The 25,027-nt window shown below is 37.9% G+C and overlaps 1 protein-coding gene across 3 annotated transcripts in view; it reads left to right on the top strand.

Moving 5' to 3' along the window:
* The window catches only part of TRIM24 (tripartite motif containing 24), a 66,521-nt gene extending 41,602 nt beyond the window's left edge, over positions 1–24,919 (top strand). For 2 of the 3 annotated variants that reach the window (XM_069807508.1, XM_069807510.1), the window contains 12 exons: positions 3,861–3,978; positions 6,699–6,964; positions 7,609–7,776; positions 9,330–9,509; positions 11,352–11,487; positions 13,290–13,362; positions 14,718–14,886; positions 15,363–15,676; positions 18,443–18,575; positions 19,977–20,051; positions 21,359–21,508; positions 22,597–24,919. In XM_069807508.1, coding sequence (XP_069663609.1) covers positions 3,861–3,978; positions 6,699–6,964; positions 7,609–7,776; positions 9,330–9,509; positions 11,352–11,487; positions 13,290–13,362; positions 14,718–14,886; positions 15,363–15,676; positions 18,443–18,575; positions 19,977–20,051; positions 21,359–21,508; positions 22,597–22,806 — 1,992 coding nt within the window. In that variant the 3' untranslated portion in view covers positions 22,807–24,919. The remainder of the gene's footprint in view (positions 1–3,860; positions 3,979–6,698; positions 6,965–7,608; positions 7,777–9,329; positions 9,510–11,351; positions 11,488–13,289; positions 13,363–14,717; positions 14,887–15,362; positions 15,677–18,442; positions 18,576–19,976; positions 20,052–21,358; positions 21,509–22,596) is intronic. The other variant, XM_069807509.1, reaches the window with a different exon arrangement.
* The last annotated feature ends 108 nt before the right edge of the window (positions 24,920–25,027 follow it).

The raw sequence follows: 25,027 nt of genomic DNA, 5'->3' as shown, positions 1-25,027 counted from the left end.
TCAGTAACACTAGGGAATTAGACTTCCTAATGACTTTCTACTAATTGGAATATTTGTATATCATTTTTCATGGTTTTCTCTCAAACATAAATAAAGAATGTTTCTAATAATGTAGCTCCCTGGTCATGATTCTCTCCTGTTACACTGCCATAGAATTGTTGTAGATCTGCAGAAGTAGGGACAACTCCTTTTCTCTGGAGTGAAAACCATGAGGCCGTGAAACACTGGGAAAAATGTTGCATGTCCTACATCATCACTGAGGTTCTTTTCAGTACTTGTTAGAGCTTCTGAGTTCAGAGAAAGATAGTATTTCTAAATTGTAGAGTCTGATATCTGGCATTTTAATGTAAAAATCAATGTATTGCTTTGTTCTCTCAGATTCATCTTCCACTAAAAGTCTTAAAAAATTGATAAAACTGAATTGAGCCTTTTGCTTGTCTGTGCAGAGTTATAAAGCTAAATATTTCAATGCAATAAGGAGACTTAAGATCTGAGTGCATGTGGACTCACTAAGCTGACTGCTCATGATGAACAGAAATCCTAAAAGACTTGAATTAAAAGACAAACAAAGAGTTGACCATGATTTGTCCAGAGGTTACTAGATTGTGCTAGCCTGATGCCAGAAATCTGTGGCAATGTTGAGGAAAGATGCTAGATCCCTTTTTTTCCCAATTCTTATAACAGGATCACAAAGTTTTTTCTTTTTCTCATTGCTTAGTTGAGAACCTACTGGGGGGCGTGGCAGTGGGGTTTTTTGTTTGGTTGCTTTTGGGGTTGGTTTGGGTTTTGGGTGGTGTTTTTTTTCTTCCCTTTTTTTTTTTCTTTGATACCCATTAAAATTCTGCAGGCTATAGCAGATAGTGGAATATTACTTGCTTTTTATCAACTTCAAGTAGTTAAATTCATTTGGCCTGCCTTATACTGCCTCAGCAAGTCATATTTTTTAATTGCATAGATGTCATGCAATGGAGCGGTTTAGATTGCCTAAAGAATCACCTCCAATGGTATTAATAAAAAAAAAAGATTTAATAGGAACTTACATAAAAGCGTGACTTCACAGAATTCGATGGCAAGGTTCAGTCTATTACTTAATACATGGATGAAATGCACAAAGGAAAATTAAGTCAGAATCAAACTAAAATTATGTATGCAGAGACCAAAGATGCAATAGGGTAAAAGAGAAACATACAAAGAAAAATTGGGTTAGAATTGATTTTTCATGATTTTTACAGAGATTGGGAATGTAGAAAGGTAGGGGAGACCCTCCCGTTGAGCCACGAGGTTCAGAGAAGACCCCTTTGCTTTCTGAACTCCTGTTGGAGTCTAGGTGCAGCTGGATCAACTCCTAGTCTCAGACTTGGGCAATGGTTTATATCTAAAGGGATTATGAGTATAATAGCAGCCCGGGATTCATTCACAGTCAAATAAAGCTCACGACAGTAATTTAGGTGTAGATTTGAAAAGCAATGTTTGTAATATACTTGCTACAGAATATTCAGGTTAGCACACACATATGGATGAAGTCACTAAGAGAAATACTTGTAAGCGAGTACAAGAGGTATACCTGTTAAAAATTCCCCTTGAGCTCAGTGAAAATATTCACAGCAAATGCTTCGTCATCTTTCTCAACGGGCAAAGGGTTGAGCCTCAAGGAGTGGAGGGTATCAGCCCAAGTCTTGCTGGCTTTTGGTGACAGACCTCCGATCTTCTCAATCAGAAAAGTTTGTGAGCTCTGAGAGGCGTCCCGCTCAGAGGGAGCCCATTGCGGTCCAGGAGAGCTCAAAGGGTCTCGCTTAGTACCGCGCTTTATAGGCTTGGGAGACGATTGGCTTTAGTCATCAGCAAATTACGGGGATTCCAGCTGTGCTGGTACCATTTTGCATGAGTTACGCTTCAGATAAGGACGGCTCCAGGGCTGTCGGAGAATGAGTTAAGATTCAGATAGGGGCTGCTCCAAGGCAGTTAGGAGAGGACTGAGATATGTCCCAAGGTTGTTACGAGAGAACAAGTTATCTCTGCTCCTGTTCCCCGCCTCTGCTGAGCAGCAGGAGTCCTTGGAACGGTCAGTACAACTCCGTGTCTTAGCCATGTAAGAGTTCCTGGTACGGTCAAGGGACGCTTAACCGCCCAACTCGTTACAGTTACGCTAAGGGCTAGCGAGACGTCCCGAGTTTGTAGGTCAGCCCGGAGAGGGGGAAGGAATGCACCACCACAATAGAGAAAAAGGGCATCAAACTGCGTCATGTAGTTTGTAACTGCTTAGTGTTGCTGCAAAGACTTCTGTTATGTGAGTAAGAAAACAAGTTATGTTGCAGGCATCTTAATCTTACAAACATTATGTAGTTGAAGAAAAAGACCATCCAGCCCATAAAGCCTCAGCAAATGAGAAATATTTTTCAAAAGAACAGATGAGCTTTAGGGTCCTGGTTTTTTGCTGAAAGTTGGTGTTATTTGGGCACTGAGTAGGTAACCTGTCTGTGGATATCTGGAAAATCTGTTCCTGAACAGTGATGCATAGAGGAGCGTGTGAAACTTCTGCTCCAGCATATCCAATGACGTGAAACTAGGAGGGAGGAATGCCCAGCAGGCTTAAATGCAGAGTCAGAGCTAGGAGGCAATGTCTGGAAGACATCAGTTTCCCAGCCTAGTCCTCTAGTGTGAACAAAACACTGGTAGCTACTGCTATTACTGACAGGAGGTAACTAGTCTACTCATGAGTTTGTTTACAATATACGTGTGCGCACAGTAGGAGGAATATATGGAGCAAACTATGACAAGAATTGTGTGCAACCAGTATTGCTGACAGGACAAAAGACTAGAATTTCTATAGTGTAATATACTTGATTTTGGTAGTGTACACAGAAATCCTAGGAAATCTATAATCAAAATAGTGCACATAAAATTTTCCATGGTCATTAAAAAGATTTAAGTCTTGCTAAATGTTTTTTGTATTTGGTCTAAAACTGACCTGCCTAAAACTGAAAGAAAAAACTTGAAGCTCTTCTAAAATTCCTGTGTAAAAGATAACTAGTATCATTTTAAACAGATGATTTTGCCAAGTATGTCTTTTGAACCTTTCCAGGAAATAATCTATTAGTCAAGAAAAAAACCTGTTGAACTCTTAAGTTTTTTCTGTATCTGCTGTGTGTTATTCTAAAATTAGTGCCTGTGTTAGATATTTCTACTGAAACAACTGCAAGAAAATATTTTCTTTCTAGGAACTAGATAAACACTGAGCATTTGATAGAGTATTCTGCTTGTGTAATGTAATCATAGTGCAGTCCTTTGGAACCAAGGAGTTGGAAGAGTCTGAAAATACCTGTGAATCTGAGAGTTTTCAAAGATGAAGTTTATAAAATCTCTTCTTTGGGTTTCTGAAGAAAACTTAAATTTATTACAAAGGACAATTCCCTGTGATGATACTTGTTGCCAAAAGGATGAGTTTCATTTCTTTGGAAGAAGACTGAATGGGCTAACACAGGTTTTGGGGGGCTTGCAAGTAGTTCAAGTCATTGAATGTAATGACCAAGTTTGTGGAAGGATATGTATTTCTACAGGGGAGAATGATTAAATTTTTTTTAGGTTGTAGTTGATTGCTTTTTAAAACTACTTTAGGAATAAGGGAAAGATGTTAAGAATATCTCTCTTATTTGTAGCTTGGACAAATTTCTCTGTCTTTCACCTCAATTCTCTAGGTGCTTGTTCAGGGTTTTTTTGTTGCTGTTGTTTTTTGGTGTGGTTTGTGGTGTGGGTTTTTTTTTGTTCTGGGTTTTGGGTTTTTTTCCAAGACTTTTTATGCTGTTTGGATACATGGCTCTGGCCCCAGAGAAAAAGATAATCTTGTTTTGTTCCTGTTTCAGATTACATATCGACTACGGTATCTTCTCCGAGCAAGGTGTGATGCTTCACCGGTGACTAACAATACCATCCAGTTTCACTGTGATCCTAGCTTCTGGGCTCAAAACATTTTCAATCTAGGTATGATAAGGTTTTATTAGCCCTTTGGCATCTTCATCCTATTTTGAAAGCAGCTTGCTTTCTGTGAAGATACATGACCTCCACACTATTAATTTCTTGGCTTACTTTGTTAGATTTATTTCCTTACCTGTAGAAGACATTTAAAGTGTATCGTGTGGGAAGAAGTATTATTTATGAGTACTTATGATAAAGTATTAACAAACTTACCTTGCTTGAATGGTAGGTGTGATGGTGACACTAGCAGCTTTCAGTTTCCTGGACAATACACATGCCTTCTACCTTCTGAAACAAGGAACACAATTTCTAACCCCTACAATGTGTAACAGCTCTACCAATGTACAGAGAGGTGCAAGTGTGTGTTTCTCTACAAAGGCAGAGAAAGAAAGTGTTAAGGCAGTGCTTTAAGGTGAACAAGCTCCTTTCCCCACACACCAGGACATTGGATGGTAGCAGGGAAATTCTCTAAGTTCCTTCTTTGTAAATAATTTTGTTCAGGAAAGAAATCAAAAGTGAATCTCTTGTTTCCAGAAACCAACTGTCAAGCTGTGTGGTGATAACTGTGAACTGCTGCTAAATTGAGATGATGCTTGTCAAGAGGGGGCTTTTTCTTGTGTTTGGTTTTGGGGCTCCTTTTTTTTTTAAATTTGTTTATTTAATGAGCTGCTGAAATATGTTCCCTTAAATTCTGAAAATTGCTACAATAGAAATGACACCTCTGTAGATCAGCATAGGAGTTCTTGTAACAGTTTATCTATTTAAGTGATAGAGAAGAACAGATCACGTTTATCTATCTGGTTTCAGAAATCGCAACCTTTAGGCTGTTAGGTCTGTGATCAGACATTGTTCAGTTTCTGTAGATAAAGCAGATTTAAGAACCACTGAAGGAAAAATAAAACAAGGTCTGAGTAAAGAAACAAGTTACTTTGGGAATGGCTTGAATTCTAGTCAGGCTGCATGTTGCTGACAAGGTGATAGCATCTGTACACTAATAGGATAGCTCTCTTATGGATTTCAGAATGTATTTAAGAAAAAAATACAACATTTGAAGTGTTTTAATTCCACAAATTGTATGATAACCCATAGTTTTCTAGAATAATAAAAGGGAATCATTCTCTATAGTTCCTTTGAGTAAGTAGCTATACCATAGATGTTAAGGCTGGAAAGATTTTTGAAGATGTAATTAGACTTGGAGAGAACAGAATGAAAGTGCGGTATGGGTTTGACAGTGGATTGTAGAACAGTCAATAGCGTTCTTTGTCAAGGTAATTCCTATTCTAGAGAAAGAAAATAAAACAGATCTATTTTGACTGTAGTGAAATATTTCATATAGCTGTATATGCGAAGCAGTATTATTCATCTGCATTTTTCTCTGCTCATTTTATAGGAAACACTGACTAGACCTGTTACAGGCTTAATAAAGGGTATTAGGCAATAGGTTGGTAGGTTTTTTTTGATTTTGTTTGGCATATTTAATATTTTTATTAATGACTGATGTGGTAGAATCATAATTAAAATGTATGCAACACCAAAATTACCAAGTGTCAATATGAAAATAGTATTGTTGTTAGCTTTCTGCCCTACTCTGCACTACAGTATGTTGGCTGGCCTAGACTCCCTCTGTCCCTACGTCTACACAGGAGACTAGAATGATGCTACTTGCATAGCTTCTCAGCTCTTGGGATGAAAAAGAGGAATATAAAATACAAGAAGTTTCCTCCTCCTTCAGATAATCTACCCCAAAATGAGCCGGGCTAGGCTGCACAGGATCCACAGAGACTGATGGATATGAGAAGTGGCAGAGGGTGATTTCAAGTTCTGCTGTAACAGGGATTGTCAAACTGCCATGTGGTGTACCTACCTCAGGAGGTGAACTCTCCTGGGAAGCAGCCTTAAATCTCTGGGAGAGAAGGGAGTATGAGGTGTCTATCTCCCACTTGTATTGAAAAGCTGTTGTGCAACCTTCCACAGATTATTGAAATTTTTTAACTCTTGGTCTCGGACCATAACTTCCCCTACTTCACTCTATTTTAAACAAAGAATGTATCTTTGTCTTTTCCTGTACAGTGTGCTACTTCCTTGAATCAAATCAAACTTTGTTGTAGTTGGAATTCATGTGTCTTGGATGAGGTAGCCAGAATTTTACATGACAGATTCATGTCATCACACTATATGCCTCTTCGGATAAAATCTCTCACTCAGCATTAATCTCTAAAAGTTACCTGTCTAGTCAAATTTCTGAGTCAGTGGAGAGAAATAAAACATCTCCTGGAGGTGCTCATCACATCCTAGAATTGGTGGTGTGTAGCAACTGAGAGTATCATTTGAGAGTATTCCATGATGTTGACTCAGAGGCCAGAAAGGATCACAATACCTTTAAGTTTTATGATACAGTTAAATTTTTTAATCAGGTGATTGGATCAGGATACTCTTTCCCTTTGAAACTTTGCTCCCTTGCTCTTCTGGAGAGGCCAGGACACCTTCCTAGGAGAATCCACTGTATAGAGGAGGCTGCAGCACAAGACAGTTTGCTATAAAATGGAACCCTTTTTTTTCAGGGAAACAAACAAAATAAATGGAGTCCTCTACCTCATGTTCATCCATTCTTTACATTACAATAATGAATGACGACCACATGGTATAAAAGGAACTCATTGTGAAAAATAGCATTTCTGCTAACTGCAATATTTTGGTATTAATTTTATTTGTTTTGTTTAAACTAGGTTCTTTGGTAATTGAAGATAAAGAAACCCCGCCACATATGCCCAAGAGCCCTGTGATGGAAACAAACTTGCAACCACCAGGCAGCTTACCCTCAAACCAGCTGTCTAAGTTTCCAACACAGATAAGCTTAGCTCAGCTCCGACTTCAGCACATGCAGCAACAGGTCATGGCTCAGAGACAGCAAGCTCAACGCAGAGCAGGTCCAGTAGGTTTACCAAATCCAAGAATGCCAGGAGCCATGCAGCAGCCTCCTGCTTCTCATCAGGTAAGTTATGACTATTTCCAGAGAAGACTGTCTCTCTCCCATGGCACTGAAGGAGAAAGTATAGAAGGATAAGAAAAAAGAAAGAAATTAAGTCTAGATACATAACTTCAGATAGCTTCACCTTCAGCACACAGCTATGTAAATGGGTTAGGGAACATTTTCTTTAGTGAGAATTGAATGGGCATTTTAAACTTGTCTGGCAAAATGTGTGATAGCACTCAGCCTGTTTTTATTCATTTAAAAAAAAAATCATATGGTATTCAACCATATATAGTGCTGAGCTATATATTTTGTATTTTTGTCAAATGATTAAAAAGTGAATTTGTCATTAATTTTTTCCAAGGCTTTTTTGCATAAAATTCTGTGATTCTCCCATATGTCTTTCAAAGTTGGAAATACTCTCACTGGCTCTTGTGATGTATCTGTATTTACTGTATCAGAATAATTCAAACCCATCTACTAGGTTTTGGTTTTAACATTGAAAATCAATGTGTTGTTTGACCAATCAGATAAATGGTGTGGTACTATTTGTTTGCATCTAAGTAGTTAAGATTTTCAGAAGTTTAAAAGGACCACTTGGTAAAAATTTCTGGAACATTGAATAGATATCGGCTAACTTGCAGAATTGTTTGTTTGTTTTCATGCAGGCACCTCCGCGCTTGATTCATTTTCAAAATCATAGTTCCAAGTCTAATGGTTCGGCTCTTCCTGCACAACAGATGAGATTTCCCCAAAATCAGAACCTACCAAGGCAAGCAATAAAGCCCAGCCCATTGCAAATGGCATTCTTGGCACAGCAAGCGATAAAACAGGTAGAGTTTCTTTTCTTTTTTACTGGCCATATAGAAATAAAACATCAAATGCGTTTTTTATCATCTTGCATTTCTAGAGTGCTTTTCAGGTAGAACAGAGACTACATTTTTCTCTATGACAAGATGCCCACAGTTTTCTTAATGAGATAACTGTCAAATTTCTTTCATTTTGACAGTTCTAAACAGCTGAAGCATTACAGAAGTGAGCCACTGTGTGTGCTATGTAGGTGTTTCATTTTCTTGTTTGTTATTACTGTGATTTCTGGCCACATGCAAAACTTAACGTGGCCATGGTCTGCACACTACAATCAGTGACAAGACAAAATAGAAAATCCCACTATTTAGCTTGATGCTAGTGACTTCACTAAGAACCAGGTAAAAGCTTGACTAAAAAGCTATACCTGCCACCACTTTCCAGAGTATGCCAAATCTGAACTTTTACAGATCAGGAGAGAAAACAAAGTTGAGACCTCTGCTGAGTTAGACTGATCAGTACCCAGCTAATAGCAGCTGAACTGGGGCAGAAGCAAACACATCATGTTTTCTGGATGTTCGGGAAGGCAAATCTTTATTAAAAAGCATATTAACCCATGAGTTGTTAGGTATGCAGAAGGAAGGAGAAAATCTTGTCCCTAGAGGTAAGCAGGGAAGAATCAAATGAATCTGATCTGTGACCTGAGAAGTGGAGTAATACCATTCATGTTAGCAATGCTTATGATGTCAGAGAACTAATTCCAACTAAATTGAAGCAAGCTGTACAATATCTAAGAGAACCTGTAGTAACAAAAAACAAAGTCACTTCTAGTCTGTGCCTCTGAAAAGGAATATTCAGCTGTCTGAAAGCATTTCTTTCAAGTATTTTCATTATCTAATAATGTCTTTCTGAACCTCGAAACAGTAAATAGAACAACTGACTAAAAAGGAATTGAGCAGAGTCAAATTTCACCTACAGTTGCCATAAAATTCCATTAAAGTCACTGAAAACTGCATATGTCTAAATGAGAAAGAAATTTTGTCTGACTTGACTGTGCACTTCATATCATGGTGTTAAACGTATACGTGGGTGGAGATCCAGTCAGCGTTTCAAATTCTTAATCACTTTAAGTTGTTAAGGGAAGCACAACATCAAATACTTGGTGGCGTCCAAGTGACACTATAGCTATTTACTTAATAAAGCACTGGAACAGTTGTGCATTCAGCCTATTATCTGTAATACTTTTACTGTGCTAAAACTGTTATGTTTCTCCCACAACACTGTCAATGCAGCATGAAATATTAATAGATACTTAACATTAAGATACAGCTTTGAATTGAAGAATTCACATTTATTTCTTCTACCCGTAGTTTTCAACTACTTGTCATCTTCCCTTGTCTTCTAAGATTGGTTCTTGAAATTAGATAACTTCAGAGTAAATCAGGATTTTATGTTTGAATTCAGCTTCCTGAACTAAGCTGCTTGTTTAACTGCTGAGTTAGAACCAGTATATGCAGTAGATGTGATCTCTTGAAAAAAAAATAATGCCGAATTGTGGATTATTGTCTTTTCTTTTTAGTGGCAGATCGGTAGTGGACAAACTTCAACTGCCCTTTCAACCGCAAGCAGCACAACATCTACTCCATCCAGCCCCACAGTCACTAGTGCTGTAGGATGTGATGGGAAGACATATGGTCCCCCTGTGATAGATCTGAGTTCTCCAGTGGGTAGCTCCTACAATCTACCATCTCTTCCTGATGTAAGTGTAACATAAGAGCAATGGTTTATGGATTCTATTTTGAAGTAAGTCTTAAAGTTTGTGAGAAGTAGAAACCTTTTAGACTGAAATTCTTGCTCTGTTTTGTCAAAATGAGACAGTTCTAGAAAACAACAATGCAGGATTGCCTACATGTTGCTGGCAATATTCAGAACTGTTCTGGGAGCCAGCTGTTAGGACAACTAAGAAAAATAACATTGCAGGTTGTAATTGTAATTGGACTTGTTTATTTGGATGCTGCCTATTTTTTCCCTAGCCCCCACGATGATACTAACAAAAATGAGTTAGCTTAGTTTTCGTTCACCGATGTCCATAGATAGCACTGGTTTGCTGATGGTATTTCTGGTAAATATTTAACTTTTTTTTTTTAATATATTTTTAACTCATTGAAAGGGCTATCTTAGGTAGGTAATAATTGTTGGTATACTGGCTGTCTTCCTTATATAATTTCCTTTTGGTACTTCTTTATATATCCTTTAACATGCCTGTGAGCCAGTGATGGAAGGAGCATCATAAGATCTTTTCTTAAGTTCCTAAATTTCTTTTTCGTAGCTTCTTCTGATTGGTACGTGTTTGTCAGAGTCCATGTTAGAGCTGTTGAGTTTTAGTCAGTTGACTTTATTCTTCCAAATAGTTGCCAAGCCTATTTTTGTGATCTAAGGTTTGTAGATATCTGAAACGTCATGGTTTTCTAGTCACATCTTGCTGTTACTCCCTGTTTCTCCCACCTGTCTTTTGTTCTCACCAGTAAAATATTAGATTAAAGTGTTCTATTTTTCAAATAGAGTACAGAATCACAGTATCTGTCAGGCTTAAGGTGAACTGCACAACACGATCATAAAACTACTGAGTCTGTGAGACATTTCAGCATACTGATTTTTGTGCACAGTGTTATGAACTCTTCTACTTGTATTTGGTTAAGTTTATGCTATTAAGATACATGGCCCAAATCACTGTAAATATGCTGACCTAGCAGAGGCTTCTGCATCCACTTCGGATAAGTCTAGCTTATAAATAGAAGTTTCAGTGGTCAATGCAGTTGATAGCAGTGGATTTGTGAGGTGTCTGGATAATTGAGAAAACTGATACCAAGGTGACCTGTTTTCTTATCAAACATGATCTTATATATTGCAAACCCCCTAACGTTTCAAAAGGTCATTTCTCTTTTTATCAAACCAAAATGTCTAATTTTTACAGAAAGTTAGAATGGTAATTTGGGAGCCCCTAAAACGGAGTGCAGTTGTCTGGCCTGGGCTGTGGGTGGAAAGAGCAAGTGTTGGTTTTCTGTTTGCATTTTGAGTCCCACATGCATAGACCTTGCCCAGAAGGTATGTAGGATAGATAGAATTCAGTGTCCTTTGAGGTTCTTCCAGTCCTGTTCAACACTAGTGGATTAATGGGTGGTTTGTGTATTGCTTACTATCTTTTTTAGAGTATATAACATGAGCATGTCAAAAGAAGGTATAGAGGTAAAAATTCATCTCCTGCTTCAGTGTGTGAAAGCTCCCTGTCTGATGTAAGTCTCCTCTGTAGCTGAGGGAGAAAAATTGGCCCTTACAGAATCATCTGATCTAAAAATGAAGCACTGTCTGGATTTGGCCATTTCTTTTCTTTTTAGAGAAAGCAAGATGACCTGTTTTAAATTAACCACCTCACTTTTTGGATGGCTAAAGTTAGGTGAAATGCATTTTGGTCTTCGCCTTCAAAATAAGAGTATGGCAGAGGCATGGAGTGGGTGGTTGTTGTTGGTTTTGAGGGGTTTTGTTGTGGGGGTTTTTTCCCCTCTCAGCACTAACTGCTTCCCCTCTCTTACACACCTTTTAGATTGATTGTTCAGGAAACATCACACTGGATAATGTTGTAAGGAAGGATGGCACTGCAGAGCAGAATCAGCCAAAACCCCCTTCGAACAGAACTGTGCAGTCACCAAATTCATCAGTACCATCACCAGGCCTCTCAGGTAATTTGAATGTGGTGCAATTATCTGTTTAAGTGGTGTAATGGAAAAATCTAATGTGGCAATGTTAACACTGATACCAGAATTAATTACTTCTGGTTTATATCAAAGATGAGAAATACAAAAATGAAGATGAAGTTGTAGGAAACCCTAGTAGAAGGTAAAGTTGAGACAATATTTTAGCACTGTGAACAAAAGTAAGTGGCCAGATCTTAAAAACATGGAGGGAAAAACAGTAGATTTTAGCAAATTGCACAGAAATCCATAGAAGAATGGCATTCTTAGGGATATGCCAAATTAAAACCTAGAAGCTGTGGTAAGAGGCAAGTATTTGAAAAAGCAAGATAGGATGTTACAGGAGACAGTGACTATAAATGGTGACTTGGGAAGTTCAGCTGGATATTAGAAAATCTTTTTCACTGGAAGGGTAGTGCAGCCCTGACACAGGTTGACCACAGAAGTTATTGTTATGGGTAGCTGTCCTGCTTTCGGCTGGGATAGAGTTAATTTTCTTCTTAGTAGCTGGTACAGTGTATTTCAGATTTAGTGTGAGAATAATGTTGATAACACACTGATGTTTCAGTTGCTGCTAAGTGGTGCTTATTCTAAGTTAAGGATTGTTCAGTTTCCCATGCTCTGCCAGCAAGCAGGTGTACAAGAAGCTGGGAGGGGGCATGGCCAGGACAGCTGACCCGAACTAGCCAAAGGGACATTCCATACCATAGAACGTCATGCTCAATATATAAACCGGGGGGAGCTGGCTGGGAGGGGTGGATCGCTGTTTGAGCATCAGTCAGTGGGTGGTGAGCAATTGCATTGTGCATCACTTGTATTTTCTTGGGTTTTATTACTCTGTCTTTTTTGTTTGTTTGTTGGGTTTTTTTGTTAAATTCCTTCATCATCATCATAATCATCATCATTATTAATTATATTTTTATTATTATAATAGTTATTATTATATTTTATTTTACTTTAGCTATTAAACTGTTCTTATCTCAACCCACGAGTTTTACTTCATTTTTTTCTGTTCTCCTCCCCTTCCCACTGGGAGGGCGGAGGAGTGAGCGAGCGGCTGCGTGGTCCTTAGTTGCTGGCTGGGGTTAAACCACGACAGTGGCCAAGTGTAGGGGACCTGAAGGAGCCAGGGGATTCCTGTCACTATGCCTGGTGGCAATCAGCAGCTACTCCTTACTCCCATTTCCCAGTCTGGCCTGTAATGAAGCTATGTGAGCGTGAGTTCCCAGTAAGCACTCGTGCAATGTTCGTGCACTTGCGTGGCGTTCACGCACTCGTGCAGATGAGCTGAGACAGTTGGATAATGCGTTCACGGGCAGCACACAGAGCCCACTCTGGTTTCTCAGAACCAATGCTCAGTGAAAATTCCTTCGCAAGCCTTTCGGCTGTCTGGTCCCCAGACCTTTGGTCTCTTTCATATCTGGTCCCCAGACCTCTTTCTACTCATTAGCTCGTCTGGCTTAAAGCTTCCTAGCAGATCTCCTAAGAGATCTGCTAGAATTTAATCAGGTAAGACAAAACAAACTGCAGTGGTCAAGTGTGGAGGGGTCAGCCCCAGGCAAAGGTACTGACCCATCAGCCTGCTTACATGCAATGGGCCCGTTTTTACTCCTCTCCTTCCCTCTATTATCCCATGCTTCTCATCCTCTCATGAATTTGTATTAAATGAGATACGAGTTAAATAAATGACACCGCAGGAGAAATTTTCCCCAAAACTTGTGTACTTCTGAGTCACATCTCGGACTTGGCACAGACCTGTGTTTTGTTCTAACCCGATTTTTCTATCCCAGCAGGAGTCAGTGTGACAAATATACACCCTCCAATTCGTTCACCCAGTGCCTCCAGTGTTGGGAGCAGAGAGAGGTAAGGAAAGAGTGGGAGAGAAGGAAATGTAGCTTCCACCTCCATAGAACATGCCTCAGTGTCTTCTCTCATTAATGCGTATAGAAGTCACTGCCTCACCTTCTCTGTTAACAGGCCAGGCCTGATGGTTATTACAGCACTCTTTGCATTCTAAAAGTAGTGATTTCATTTGTAATGTAGTAATAGCACATCTAAAAATGTATTAGCTCTGTAAATGATGGCTAGGTTGGCATTATTAAAAGAATGCCAATTCTAAATTAGGTTTTAAATTCAGAAAAATCAGCCAAAGGAAAAAGTTGCATATTGAAAGTCCTCGTGAAACTATAAATGACTTCAGATTAAGGAACTGATGTTACAAAGAGGGTTATTAAGAATTTTCTGCCATAATACAGTTAGTTAAGTGAGTACTAGATACCTACTGAGTGTCTACACAAATGTTTTTATACCTTAGTGATGGAATATTAATGAACAAATAGGTTTACACAATGTTGTTTGAAGAGTGCAGATCCATTAATGTGTTCCAATAAATTAGAGCATACATCTGACACAAGATTAATTTTTCACGCAGAGAAAAATCAGATGACATTCATCCTACTCAAATTGGAAATGCAGATGCTTTTTAATATAGAATACCTTTTACTGTATTCCATTTACATGGTAAATTCTGTGAAGGACTCTTATGAACTGTTTAAATGTTTGAAGAGTTTTTTACTTGCATTTAAAAACTGTGATTCTATCTGCTGCTGCTTGAATTCATTTTGTTAGATTTAAAATTCTTCATTATTATTAAAAAAATGGCTGGTATGTTTTAGTTTGTTTATGACTAAACACATGAAAAAAGGACAGATCTAGTTCTAAAAGTAGGGCCCCAGTTTTGGTAGAGCTGTAAGGCTGGAAAACTCTTCCAAGAAATGTAAATATGTGTTTTATCTGGCTTCTTCGCTTGTGTGGTTTACAATGATCAGTTCAGCTCTGGAGAAACTCTGGCCTTCCCCAAAATACAGCTGTGTCTCCTCCAAAGTGGGATAATGTTCAGTCGAAGCACTTTTTTGTGTATGACCTAAAAGAAATGGAGATTATTTGCAAGTCTTGCACTAATGGGAAGTCAAACCATGAGTAATTCTCTCGTTCTGGAACTGCAGCATTAAATTTTCCCTTTTTGTAATGCCTTTTCAACATACACAAAAGGAAGTAAACTTGGATGTCGTATTCTATAAAAGTAATACTGTAGTGCTCAGGATTCAAAGCAGCAAAATGGATTAGCATCCTGAGGTCTCAGAAAGCATCGCTGTACAAAAGGTGTCCAGTTCTGACTCTTAATTTTCTTTTTTCCTGCTTCTGTCTGTCATTTACAGTTCTGGCTCCTCCAGCAGGCCACCAGGAGCTGATTCTACACACAAAGTCCCAGTTGTTATGTTGGAGCCGATCAGAATTAAACAGGAGTCAAGTGCACCAAATGAGAACTTTGATTTCCCAATTGTTATAGTGAAGCAAGAAACAGATGAGGAATCCCGGCCTCGGAATGTAATATTAACACTTATAAAGATCTCCTTTCTCTTTGGTGGAGGGTATTTCGCATTTATGGGGAATAAAATAATTTATTAATATTCTGTTGGGGACTTTTGTAGGGGAAAACTAAAAAGCTAAATAAAAGGAAGAGGTGAAATTCAGAATCAGACTAGCTCTAATGCCAATTCAATTAATTAACTGGTGTGATCAGACTGCTTTTACCCATTGAAAACCTGGGAAGACAGGAAATAGCTTGCAAACATCAAATTTTCATGTGGTGCTAGGAAGTGTTTCTAATTATAGTGCAGTAATATACACAAATAAGGTTGCTAGAGTTTGGGGGTATCGAAGATAAGTTTTGGTTTTTTATTTATGTTGCAAGTTGTACGGCTGCTTGCATGTAAGTTTGTAATTCTGGTCAGTTTACTTGTTAGGTTCGTGCAAATTCACATAAATATTATAATCTGGCTTCCTTTTGTTTCTTCTTACAGGCGACCTTTTCGAGAAGCATACTTACTTCATTGCTGTTAGATAGCAATCATAATTCCACTTCTGATGAAGCTGTCTTAAGAACAGATGCACCGGACAGCACAGATGATCAGCCAGGGATACTGCAGGAGAATACATCCAGTGGGAAGACAGGATGGATAGGTTCCTCCCACATCGGGGAGGGCAGAAAAGAGGATGATCCCAACGAAGACTGGTGTGCAGTATGTCAAAATGGAGGGGAGCTCCTTTGCTGTGAGAAGTGTCCCAAAGTATTCCATCTTTCTTGTCATGTTCCTACGTTGATGAGCTTTCCAAGGTAATTATGAGCCCTTCAATTCCATCTAAACTTGCATTAAAAGGCATAAGCTTTGTATTGTGAAGCCCAGTACGAGAAGCTTCAGCCTCAAAGGAAGCAGTGTGTTCTTGAATCCAGAAGTTTTATTAATTGGTGAAAATTGGAATTTGCTTTGAAACTCCAGTTTCACTTTCAGATTGGCAGTCACAATGATAAAACTCTTCGCTTATTTGGCAATTAAGCAAGATCGCTTACATCTAGGGCATCTATTATTAAAATTGGGCTACAGAATTACCAATCTGTCATAAAATGTTTAAAGGATGACATAAAAGATTTACATCTCTTTAATAATAATAATACAAAACTTAAAGAAAAATCTAAGCTAATATAGTATTAAATATATTATTATCTGTACTGCCAAACATGGCTACAGTCCAAGCATGGGATGTAGCAACTGGCGTCTTCTAGTAACATCTTGTTCAGTGTCGAAACAAGCAGTAGGCTTTCTTGATTGGCTGTTACAAAACAACTACTCAGTTTCTTGAGTTTCAAAATGCACTCTTAATAGGTTGTTGTTATAAGAATTACTGGCGTTTGCTTCTGGAATTAGTGTCTTTGATTAAAATAAATGGCGTTTTGCAGTGTTCCAATGTGGAAATGCCATGCAATAAGCTTATTAGTATTACAGGATAAAAACATCTGTCATAACACGCACATTGTTTAATGCTTTTATAAATACTAAGTTTTCTTATTAAATATCAGCATAGTTTGCTGGTGTAAAACATTGGGATAGCAACTTAGTTTAGTACATTGATTATCTCTGCGCTACTCTGAACAAGCATACTTCTGCAAGCATATCTACTCTTTTAAATGTCACTAGAAATGTCACATAAAAATATTTCTTTTACCTTTTGAAACTACAAATTACAGGGGGGTTTGGGTTTTTTCCTTGGGTTTTTTAATAAAAAGATGCTATGTTACAGCTTTGTGTCATAAGAAAAACCCCAGTAAAGTTACAGTGAGCACTTAAACTAATAAACATTTGTGCCTTTCTGACAAGAAAAAAAATAATCTTTAAGCAGGTAGATAACTATGTATTTACAAGGCTTTGTTCCTATTAAAATTAAAGTTTCAAGAATAAGTCTTTAACATTTCTCTTTTTTACTGGATCATTCTGTGGAAACTGAGATGATGTCCAGGGGCAAGGGAGCTAAAAGCAACTTTTCTGACAAATGTTCAGCTTTGTAAAGGTGCATATTGATACAAGTGCACTGTGTTCCTGGACTTCAGAACCATAGTTCGCTTAATTTCCCTCCTGGTTTCAGATGTATCAGGTTTGTGTTCTCATCTCTGTGGGGTTTTTTTACAGCTGTAACAGTCTCCTTAACAAACTTTGGTCTCTTGTTCCTTCAAACACACAAAATAATTCCTTTATTATTATGTCAGAAGTGTCAGTCTACTTCTTTAATGATTGCTTTTTGTTCTTGCTTCAGGTGGATAGAACAATTTCCCCTATAGATTTACAAGGTCACTGCATCTTTTTTTCCTTCAGTCTAACCCACCACACTCTTCTGGATTCTTGGATATTTAAATGCATCGTTCCTTCCATCTTTCATGTGTTTCCTGTTTTGTTGTATCATAAGATCTTTAGATCGTGGCTTGTATCTATTTTTGTGTATCTGCCAGCTCATTTCTCTGATGCTAGTCCAAGCACAGAGGTCACACTGTCATATAAATAACTCCATCAAGTTAAGACATTAGAAGGTAAAAGTCTCTTTGAAGGAAAATACCCATTATTCACTACTGTATGCTACAACTAGCAGATGATGGAAATCTTTGGATTACTCTGAATAAAAAGCAGTAAGATTTTTTTTTTTAACTTGGAAAGTCTTGTGCCTTACTGTCGAAATGAACTAAAAGGCACTGCAGAAACTATTTCCTATTTACAAAGATCTTATAATAATAACATACCTCTGAGTAAATACACACAGTTAGATCTCATAACGGGTTATTGCTGAATTCTGTCTGCTACCTAAGAAGTACAATTCAGCCCTCTTGTGGTTATCTGCAAGCGTGCAAGTTTCTTCGTTTGTGGAGAACTATATTAAAACCATAGACTGACTCTTCATAGGTTTTTTAAAAACTTTGAGGTTCACAAATTGTATCGGAGCACCAGTGAACATAGCTTGCAGAACTAATTTTGTCACAATCTTATGCTGTCATTTAAATCTATAGGGTTTTCTTAGACTAACTTATAAAATTGGGAACATCTGAAAGTTTTAGGGAGTGAAGAATTTCCAGTTTTCCAAAAAAATCTTGTCAAGGGTAATCTATGTAGAGTAGTAATATGTTGTAGATCAAGCTTGTAGAAAAAATATATAGTTCTCGCCATATAACACTAACAATTTTCCTTCTGTTCGGCCTATACAATTCCTTCAGTCTCTCTGTAGTTAGAAAACAGAACTCCTAATAGTGCTTTGCTTGAATCCTATAAGTTAAAGTGAAAAATTTCAGTACTAACAACAGGAGACACTGTTTGTCTGTTATGACAAACCATTTTTTTGTTATGACACCAGTGCTGTTAAAAAGGAAACAAAGTTCTAATAAAGCATTTTTACCAGCAGTCTCTGCCTTTTGTAGGGTTTAAAAAACCAACAACAACAAAACAACGCACAATGCAGGAAAAAACACCCCACAGATGAGTAACTTATCCAGAAAAATGTGGAAAGCCTTTTGTCAAGAGTGTCCTACATCACTGAGGTCAATGTGTCTGTTTGTCTTCTTTAGTGGAGAGTGGATTTGTACATTCTGTCGGGATTTGTCCAAGCCAGAAGTTGAATATGACTGTGATAAACCCGCTCACAGCTCTGAAAAAAGAAAATTGGAAGACACGGTGGGTTTGGCGCCAATAGACCGCAGGGTAAGGATAAAACGAGTACTGTCATCTTGCTGCTTGTGTTCTGAAACGTACGTGTCTTTTAAAAAGTGGTGGTAGAAAAGAAGAATTAACTTCTTAAATAAGCTCTGAGATGATAACAGCCTTCAAGTAAACATGCTGAACAACACGTGATGAATGTCTGAGAAGTGACTGTGATCTGGTGCTCTGAACTGGGACTGTGTTCTAGGAATTACCAAGTGCTGTTTCTAACACAGCTTTCGTACACAGTGACCTTGCACTGAGACTTTTTTTCTTTGTGCTTTCCAAATTTGGCATAGATTGACGTTATCAACTAATGGTTTTAGTCATTAAAGCACTTTGTCAACATCCTTTTAAAAAATTAAGGTGGTTCTTTCACAATGAAGATATACAGAGATACAATACTGATCCTGCAGAGATTAACACAAGTCTCTGGAAATAACAGCTATCCTTTTGCAGCTTTGAATAGTCTGGTGGAAAAGCTGCAAAGCAAGCAGTGGGTCTCCAACTTTTGTTTTTCCCTTAAACCTCAGAGTTAAAAGAAAAAAATTGTGCCTTTGAGCAGACAGTTGAACTGCTTGACAGAAACTTTTGGATTCTTGGGGGTTTTCTGTTTATTGTTCTTTTTTCTTTGTAGTTGTTCTATTATTATTTAAAACTTTTTTTAAGCAATTTTGAGCTGTATTGGAAACTTTCAGCAGTGTTTTACTTGGTTTCACCTGGCAACTGCTGTAAATACACTGAAATTAGTAATTTATTGGCAGTCATAGTCTACCTGTAGAACCATTATTTACATGTGCTGCTATCTAAAAGGAAAAAAGCTAGCTGTGTTTGTATTTTGCTTTAAATGTAAGTTATAAGTGCTGTAAATATTCCGATAAAAGATCAGCAAGCATGAAATCACACAAAACTATCATTAGAATCTCTTTCAAGGATCAAGATCCGGTTTAATGTATTTGGGTACACAAAGAAAAGATACCGCTTCCCACTGCTAACAAAAAGCACCGTAGCCTTTGCAGTTACAGAGCAGTTATACCCAGATGAGGAATAATATGACTGCTATCTCTGAATATTTGTAAAGCAGCGAGAGCCATGCATGCTCTTTTATTCCCTGGAATGTCTGCTGGGCTCAGCAAATGCCAAATAACGCTGTTAGTTACTGTATGAGGTTTCATAGCATGCATTTGAGAGTTGATAATGATATATCTATTGCAGAGAAGGAATACTGTAGGCCACTATTTATGACAGTTAATCTTGCTTCCAAATAGAGTTTCCGTGCTCACTGTCCTGCTTAGGGGCTGAGGGAGTACTGAGCATCTGTTTGGTATTTTCTGTAGTTTGTTATTTTAGAACAGATCATGTAGGATTCTGTAATTACTTGGCTATCAATTTTTCTTGACACAGAAGTGTGAAAGGCTGCTGCTGTACCTCTACTGTCATGAAATGAGTCTTGCTTTTCAAGATCCAGTTCCTCCCACAGTATGTACCTCACTTCCTTCCATTTTATGTTAGTAGCATAACTGGCATGTTTCTAATGGATTTTTTATGTCCCATCACGGTCCATTATCAGAAGTTAAGGTTCCCATACATTGAGCATATTAAACATGTTTAATTTTATTAAAACTGTCTGAAGGGGAGTTAAAAGATGAAGCATTGGGTTGGAAGGGGATTTGCTAGTAAAATTCCCCAATAACTGATTTTGCTTAATACTTCAAAAATAGACAGAGAAAGTAAGTTCTAACACTGTCTGCTGACTTCATAATGCTGAGTAATACCACTAAAAAGGTAAATTGGGATATGTTTGGGTTTTTTAAAAATTACCTGATTTTGAGATTTAAGAGTACTCTGTAGTACTAATATGAAATTGAATTTCTTATTATTAGCTTGAAGTTTATTAGTTTAAAATGGTAAACAATACCTGGGTGCATTAGAAGTCCAAGGATACACAGAAGAGTTACCAGCGTGATCAGATGAAAAGTACCTCTCATGTTCTTCAAGACAAGTCAATGGGAAAAGAATTCATGAATAAGTAATATGCTCCTATGCACCCTTTTTATTCCATTTGAATAAGAATTCTTCTTTTGAAGAACATTTCATAGAATTCAATAATAAAAGAGGGCACAAGAGATTAATTGATTAATCATATGATGGTCATGTATTACTAAATTCAGGTATTATAGCATTTCTCTTAAAGTGTGAATCTAGTTAGAAAGAAAGTATAAAAATATTATCATTGGATTTCATATCTTATTTTCTAATTTCTAATTCTTTCTAAAGAAAGAATAAATCTTAATTCTACAACCACAGGTTTGAGATGCCAAAATCATTGATAACTCTGACATTTTCCACTGTTTCCAAGGTCATACTCCATGACCAAAATTCCTTTTGAGCAACCCATGTACTATCTCCATTTGAGTGGGTTGCCAAAGTTATCATATTGTGGTCTTGAGAGTGAAATTGAATACATGGCTCATTTGATTCCATCCAAAAATAATGTCTAAATTGTTTGCTCTATCGTATGTAGTCAATGTAGGTGGGGTTTTTATTTGTTTTTCTTTTATTTTAAAATAAGCATTGGGAGGAGTATATTTTAGCTAGCAAAACTAGCATACATCACTTATTCCAGAAACTGTCTGCATGTATGTTAAAAGTACAGTTCTTACATCTTAGAATCGTACTTTGAAGATGAGACTAAATCTTGCCCTCTCCCTCAGAGCTAAAGGTTTGTACAACACTAAGTGATGAACATGACTGCATTCAGTAAAAAAAAATTATTCTCCATGTAGGTTCCTGATTACTACAAAATAATCAAAAAGCCTATGGACTTGTCAACCATCAAGAAAAGACTTGAAGAGACCAATTCATTCTACACAAAGCCGGAAGATTTTGTGGCTGATTTCAGACTGATCTTCCAAAACTGTGCTGAATTTAATGAGGTTAGAAATGTAGATACTTTATCTGATTTTGTAGGCTTAGTTGCTTTCAGGAAAAATGTAGTGGAGGTAGAACTTACAACACAGGAATTTATTGTATTAAACTTATTTTGATGATGAGACTGCAGTGAAAACATAGATCACATTTGAAACTACTGTGGTGTTAGATGACTGTGAAGTGTAGATCCTTCCATAGAAGGAAGGAGGATTGTAACAAACATGCCAGCTGAATGGCAGGACAGCAGGTAAAGAATAGGACAATTGTTTATCAATTGTGAGCATTTGATTTAAAAATTGGGTTTAATCCCCCTTGCCTCAAATCTTAGATTCAGTGGAATTTTCATTCTGGGAGGTCTGTACTCACCCTTATGATTTCTAGTTGCATGGTGAGTGATTGTTGTTATCCCTCACAGCACTTAAGGGAACACTGCTGAAAAAGGGATGCAGGTAGTGCGCGGACCACGAAATGAGAGAGAATTACACTGGGAATAAAGACGTCTCTAAGTGGCCTCAATGGGGTTCTCATCCAGTCACCCTTGATAGCTGGGAATACTTCCTGCCATGGTGACCTCTGCTTCAGGAAACCGATCAGCCATGGTGGCTATGACTGGCTTTGGGACTGCCTAGTCTTCCAGGTTACAATCATCATCTATCCTAGTTTCACCTTAATTAAAAAAGGTCTATAAGCTAGAGAAATTCTAGCGTTTCAAGCAGTTGTTCCAAAACATGTTTAACATCCTACAGGCTACTTATATATTTCACAGCATAACCCAACTTTTTTGTGTCAGGATTTAAGAGGTTTTAGAATCTCTTTATATAGCTTTCAGAACCCAGGCAGTATGGCTTTTGCAGTTGGCTTCTGTGATAATCCATCAGAGAAAAAAGTCATTGGGAGTGTTGGCCAAAAGATCTATCCTTGCCCTCTGTTTTGCAGGCTTGTGGTCTTTGGGACCATGTGTTCCACAGGTGCCGTTCTTACTGCTGATTGTTTGGGGGTTTTTTTGTAGTTTGTAAGAGCACCTAAAAGACCTAATGTGATTTAAGTATAAAGCTGTTTCGTGATGCATTGATGTTGTTAATTCACCCAACAGCCTGATTCAGAAGTGGCCGATGCCGGCATGAAACTTGAAGCGTACTTTGAAGAACTTCTGAGCAACCTTTATCCTGAGAGAAAGTTCCCTGTACAACCCAACTGCCAGAGTGAAAAAGATAATCCAGAACTTACTGATGAGTCAGATGATGACTTTGTACAGCCCCGGAAAAAACGCCTCAAAGGAGAAGACCGTCAGTTGCTTAAATGAGCTGCATGTGTTACAATGGAACGTTTTTTAAAAACTAAGAATATTTATCACTGTTAGTTGCAAAAAGGGGAAAAATCATGACTGCTTTGACTTGTAGGTTTGTGGATATTTGCTAGACTTTCTACCCCTTGTCTGAAACACAAATCTAATGGAGATCAAGGCATATGGAGAGCTTCTCTGAAGTTCCAAACTTTCATTGTACTTCTGGAGCAGCACAGAAATTGCCATTTGCGTGGGGTGACAGCTGTTTAACTTTACTTTGAGGAAGAAAAGAAGTTTGTATAGAATTGAACTTTAAAACATTACATGGGTTCAACATGTGGCTTCCTGAGTTTGAAGAAAATGTGATCTCACCAGACTTTTAATTTTACCAAAGGCATGTGGCTGGCCATGATTTGATTTCTTTGTACTGTATTTAACACAAGCCATGAAAACAGATGGTGTAATATTATTGTCCTGCAATACTGACTGGTACAATTAAAGTGTAGTTGCCCCCAAAGAAGTTGCTGGTAATTTTAAAATGTAAGGGAGAGTGTATTAAAAATAACTTAAAAAAAAAACAACAACCCAACCAAAAACAAAAAAGGAATTTGAGAGTTTTTAATGGAGGAAGTTAAAGACAGAATACTTTGGTTTGTGCCATTTTTCTCACCGCCAGCAAGAAACAGTGGTATTCCTGTACTATTTTGTTTAACAGGTGTCTCAAGTTTGATGTACCTCTGTTTAATGGAGTTGATGACAACGTCTCAAGGGGAAAAATGTTTGCTTGCAACTACCACTCAGTCTTTGTGTGTGTTTAGAGAGGGGATAGAGTATCCCTTCTGTCCACAAGCAGCTCTTGTTGTTTTTCCAAATTTCTAAATATATTGTTGTCAGAATGCAACCGGTATTGTTATTCACTTGGAAGTACACAAGTTTGAAGAAGTGGAGGAAAAAAGAAAAGATATTGCTCTTCAACCCTTCATCTGCCCCTGTTAAAATCACCAGAAGGTGAGGACAGATTACGTTTTTTGTTCTGTCGACTTTCCAGAAGCACTGACAACAATATAGATGGTTGTTTCTGCCCTCAAAGATTGCAAAGTTAGAGAAGTATTTGTCTATGGTTGCTGGAGCTGTTGGTTTACACTCTTCATCTATGTCACCTTAAATGAAAACCGAGGTTTTGGGTGAGCAGGCAGTCTTTTGTATTAATTGAGCTCTGACTGTGCCAGAATTTTGCAGAGGGAATTGTGAAGACGTGCGAGTGTACGCAGGCCTGCTTTTGACTTGCTTTGTAGCACTGATGTGGTGCTGTGGATAGATCATTGAAGAGACTAGATACAAGTGCTGCTTGTGCCTCCCTGCTGTGTACATATGCACTCAGAAAAAGGCCCTTTTTTTGCCTCTCACCAGATGAGATACTACCCACCTGTCTTTGTCATAGGGTGGTACTGCCCACTTAAATGTAGCGGACACTTCAAAAGAACACTCAGTTCTGTTTGCAGCAGGCCTTTGACATAGCTTTTGAAATGCCATGGTCACGCAGTTGATTTTTAAGCTGCCCAGAGTAATGCATTTATTTTCCCTTTTTCCTTATTTTCTTTTTTGTTTTGTTGTGGGGTTGGGGGGAGGGGTTGTTTGGGGTTTTGTGCAAAGTTTTTATCACCTGAAGAGAGTTGCTTGTAGCAGGAGTTTTCCTATCCCAGAGTACCAGAAAAAAAGGAAGAGAGGTGAAGGAGCAGAACAAGATGGTGAGGGAGACCATTCTAACAAAACGGGTGTGATCAGTGCACACTACAGTAGCACAGACTGAAGAAATAAGAGGCACTGCCATTGCAACATTTGAAGTCTTAAAGATCTAGCAATGTCTAGAAGTCCTAGATACCTTGTCACCAAGTTTAACAGTGCTTCCAGAGGAAGGTGCTCTGTGGTTCTCCAGACCGTAAGTTGCAAGCACAGATTTATTAGGAGGCTTAGTGCATTTAGAGGTGAAGTTGAACACCTATACATCTTCAGACTAAAGTTGTTCTCCCAGTGTAAAATACTGGGGAGAGGAGTGTGTCCAGTTACTTATCTGTCTGCTGTAAACTGTTTGAAAATGTCTCTGTTTAAACAATCCACTGGAAAAATCTGACTCAACTTTGATTTTGTGGTCTTGAATGTCACCCTAAGAATCTTAAGAAATTGTCACTCCAATTAGGTTTGAGGTGTTAAATTTAACTACTTTAATGCACATGGTATT

This window comes from Haliaeetus albicilla, chromosome 19, assembly GCF_947461875.1.
Source record: "Haliaeetus albicilla chromosome 19, bHalAlb1.1, whole genome shotgun sequence".
NCBI classification, from domain to species: Eukaryota; Metazoa; Chordata; class Aves; order Accipitriformes; family Accipitridae; genus Haliaeetus; species Haliaeetus albicilla.
This window is presented reverse-complemented; position numbering and strand designations above follow the sequence as displayed.